Source organism: Bombyx mori, chromosome 5 (assembly GCF_030269925.1).
Source record: "Bombyx mori chromosome 5, ASM3026992v2".
In the NCBI taxonomy this organism is placed as follows: Eukaryota; Metazoa; Arthropoda; class Insecta; order Lepidoptera; family Bombycidae; genus Bombyx; species Bombyx mori.
In genome coordinates, this window is record NC_085111.1 from 16,983,441 (window position 1) to 16,987,632 (window position 4,192).

General features: G+C 37.2%; 1 protein-coding gene across 1 annotated transcript; it reads left to right on the forward strand.

Annotated features, from left to right (window-relative positions):
* Nucleotides 1-701: 701 nt before the first annotated feature.
* LOC110384819 (uncharacterized) lies at nucleotides 702-2,589 on the forward strand. Its single transcript, XM_021346471.3, has 2 exons — nucleotides 702-1,047; nucleotides 2,097-2,589. The coding sequence occupies exons 1-2, from the start codon at nucleotides 936-938 to the stop codon at nucleotides 2,330-2,332; spliced, it is 348 nt and encodes a 115-aa protein (XP_021202146.1). The 5' UTR covers nucleotides 702-935; the 3' UTR covers nucleotides 2,333-2,589.
* The last annotated feature ends 1,603 nt before the right edge of the window (nucleotides 2,590-4,192 follow it).

A 4,192-nucleotide genomic window follows, 5' to 3' on the forward strand; every position in this document is an offset into this window, starting at 1 on the left:
TAGAACTCAAAAATCTCAAGATGGGTGACGGCGTTTACATTTTAGATGTCTACGGACTCCAGTATCCACTTAACACCAGGTGGGCTGTGAGCTCGTCCATCCATCTAAGCAATAAATAAAAAAATTATAACTGTACAGATCTTTATGCTGCCGTGCTGTTCATAGCACGCAATTTAACATATCAATATATCAGGAATTCGCGGGGTTAGATTTTACGTAATTCGGAAAAGGTACTTTAGTTTTATTTTGCGCATTCACACAAAATGAAAATATTAAAAAGCGTATTCACGCTCACAAACCAATCCTGTTTTATTTTTAAATTTTGGTAGTATCACCGGCTCCGTTTTCAGGAATCATTGATATTGTTAGGTCGGAGAATTTATGCGTTGCAATATCTTATTAAGTAGACCAGCCTAAGGCCTAAAACGAAGACATCTTTAAGCTCCTACAGTGAAGAAAAGTTAGATAAGACACTATCAAACAACATAGATTTATTTAAAATACAAATTTATCCACGTATATAATAATATGGTTGCCTTAATAACAGGTAAACAAATGCTTACAATCCGCAGATAGCATTCCAAGTGATATTAAAACTCATAACTTTTCTCAAATCACTCCGGCGTTACCTAATCCATGTAAAAATGGCGTCACAGAATTTTCTCGATATCCAAGTTCATTGTGTTTTCAAGTTCGTTAAATTATATTTGTACTACATTAGAAAGTGCTCAAACGTAACTTTCAATTTGATTAGCGCAATTTACATATATCTGTGAGGATTTACGGCACCAGAACTTTGTGGTAGTTCGTTCATTATGTCATTGTCACTGTCGACGGTTTAAAGGGAGGGTACATGCGGCGCGGATTTCAAAAAAGCAAATATATTATTGCCATTCAAATACTGGTTGGACTATACATTTGCATATAAGTTAAAAATGTATCCGAAAATTATTGTTTTATTTATTATTTTGATGTCGATATCTGTATTTTGTGAGGGATCTGAAGAAATAGAAGCGCGTGGAAAGAAAAAGAAGATAGCGTTGTTCGGTAAGTTACTTTTTAATAATCACTACATAGTATAAAACAAAGTCGCTTCCTCTGTCCCTATATCTGTCTGTCCCTATGTATCCTTAAATCTTTAACACTACGCCACGGATTTTGATGCGGTTTTTTTTAATAGATAGAGTGATTGAAGAGGAAGGTTTATATGTACAATAACATCCATTAAATAGTGGAGAAATCAATAATAAATTACAGTTTCCGAAGCGAAGCGAGGGCGGGTCGCTAGTCTATAATAAATAGATAGATAGATACGCATATAGTCCCAACTGTGCTCAATTGTTAATTTTCTAAAGTCCTGGATTCTCGTTCAAATTGTTTTCCTACGGTCCTGGATCGATCCAATTGGTTTTAGAGGTTGATCCTGATAGGGAAACGTTTTAGCTGATCAAATAACCCCAAGTTTCAAGTACAGCTCTTATTTTAAAACGACTGTTTTTTTATGACTGTCTTTTTTTGGATGTAGTAGATTTTGATATCATGAGAGGTGATATTTATTTATTTATCACATTTCGTGTAAAATTTACATTGGCGGTATTAATGCCTAAGGCATTCTCTACCAGTTAACCAAAGGTAGTGCAGAGTAAATAGTGGTAGGTGCAATGGAATTTATAATAAATTACAAATACATATACAAAACACATATAAGCGTAAATATATATACAAATATACACAAATACATATCCATATATTATTATTATTTATTTAGTCTTAGTCGTTTAGTTTAGTTTTGTTTTTAGGTCCTTGGGGATTTTTTTTTATTGCCCTTGTAGGCAGACGAGCATACGGCCCACCTGATGGTGAGTGGTTACCGTCGCCCATGGACTTCAGCAATGCCAGGGGCAGAGCCAAGCCGCTGCCTACCGTTTAGTACCCTCCACAAGCCTCGTTTGAAGAAGGACATGTCATAGCGCTCAGGAAACACCGTGGAGGGGAAGCTCATTCCATAGCCGTTTCTACATCTTTGAAGGAAAATAAAGACTGTCCCCTCACATTAGGTAATGGTGGCATCACTAAACGACCTTTTTTATTTCCAGTATACTTTGCTGATATAGTAATAAAGAAGATATTCGTTCTGAAGCTGATCTACGCTTTCGTCTTCTGGGTCGTGCTCCACAAAGCGGGTTACTTCCTCTCCTGGTTCGCTAGCTACATCAAAGAGCAGAAACACGAGTATCACGATCATCACGACCACCACGAGTACGCTCATCACGACTATGGACCGAATTACGGACCTTATAGGAAACAGAGTGATGGTTATAGATTACGATAGAGTTGTGTAGTTTGATGAATGAGTTGAAATGTATTTTAGATGTGTAATTCTGTTAAATTCGTTCATTACGCCTTGACTGGAATAGTCTATGGAAAAATGAAATAAAATAAGTACATATTCAAAAGTAGAACATTGCAGATTCAGCGCTGGGTCCACGCGAGTTTGTTTAATAGAATTACACTTCAGATATGAGATTGTGATGTTTAGCGGTATAATGTTTATTAAATTATTGAAATATATGTTACGTATTTATTGTATTTGATTGTTGATATTGGGTAATCAGTATAATAACTATGAACCAGGTTATTATGCTGATCCATCACGTGATTTTAATACCCGTCCAGAAACACTGGTAGTCGCGTGGTCCCGAAACTGGGCTAATTCTAAATAGTGGGAACTTCGTAGTTGAACTTTAGTAGACACGGGATGTCCCGTGTCTACTAAAGCTCATGAATAATATGACCTGAACCTGGTGGGACATCACATGGTATCTAAGTTTCGGTCGTATGGTATTTTATAACAGACTAGCGACCCGCCCTCGCTTCGCTTCGGAAACATTAAATTTTATTATCGATTGATAGGCGAAGCCCGCCATGCTGCGCGGGGCATGACAATAACTGCTGGTGACGCCGCGGGGCGTAGCTAGTCTAAAAAAGTAGCCTAAGTTACTCCTTATACTTATATCATCAGCTACCTATTAGTGAAAGTCTCATCAAAATCGGTCCAGCCGTTCCAGAGAGTAGCCGGAACAAACAGACAGACAGACAGACAAAAATTGAAAAAAATGTTATTTTGGTGTATGTACCGTATATATAGGTATATTCATATGCATGTAGTAAAAAGCGGTTACTTCAATATTACAAACAGACACTCCAATTTTATTTATATGTATAGATGTCCCATTGCTTTCATTGCTGAAACATTAAGACACCAACCAGACCAGACCAAGACCTGTCTGTACAGGTTACAATTCGCCCAACCACCAGTTAAAAGTTGCCAGTGTTTGTGTATGTATATAAGAACAACATATTTTCTTTATCATTGCATTGTTATCTAAGCTTTTTATGAGTCGAAATCATGAGATAAAACATAAAATACTGATAATATAGCCTAGTCAGCATATTTCCAAGTCATACTTAACTAATTTCTCAACCGATCTAACTTTTTTATTGCTTAGACGGGTGTACGAGCTCACAGCCCATCTGGTATTAAGTGGTTACTGGAGCCCATAGACATCTACAACGTAAATGCGCCACCCACCTTGAGATATAAGTTCTAAGGTCTCAAGTATAGTTACAACGGCTGCCCCACCCTTCAAACCGAAACGCATTACAGCTTCACGGCAGAAATAGACAGGGTGGTGGTACCTACCCGTGCGGACTCACAAGAGGTCCTACCACCAGTAATTATGCAAATTGTAATTTTGCGGGTTTGATTTTTATTACACGATGTTATTCCTTCACCGTGGAAGTCAATCGTGAACATTGTTGTGTATGTAATGCATTAGAAAAATTGGTACCCGCTTGAGATTCGAACACCGGTGCATCGCTCAACACGAATGCACATCCTTTAGGGCACGACGACTTCTGGAATCAAATTAACTAAAAATACGCGTAATATAAGAAGACATGAATTTTCACTCATTCCTTGTATACCGCCCACAATACGTATAAAGAAGTAAGTTGGAACGTATACTAGGAACTTTGTTTGTTTAACAGCTTTTATTGTGGCATTGTAACCTTATCGCTGAGTTGGCAACGAATTTACGTACAGAATTTTACGATGCTTTAAAACATTTAAAAGTCCCTTTTACATTCAGAATGCGCATGTAAATTGCGATTAGAGTAAATTTGAATAATT

What these genes read in the sequence shown, in the direction of transcription:
- LOC110384819 (XM_021346471.3), top strand. Translation starts at nt 936, where the DNA reads ATGTATCCGAAAATTATTGTTTTATTTATTATTTTGATGTCGATATCT. An exon ending in AAAGAAGATAGCGTTGTTCG is followed by an intron (nt 1,048 to 2,096) that starts GTAAGTTACTTT and finishes TTTTATTTCCAG; the next exon opens with TATACTTTGCTGATATAGTA.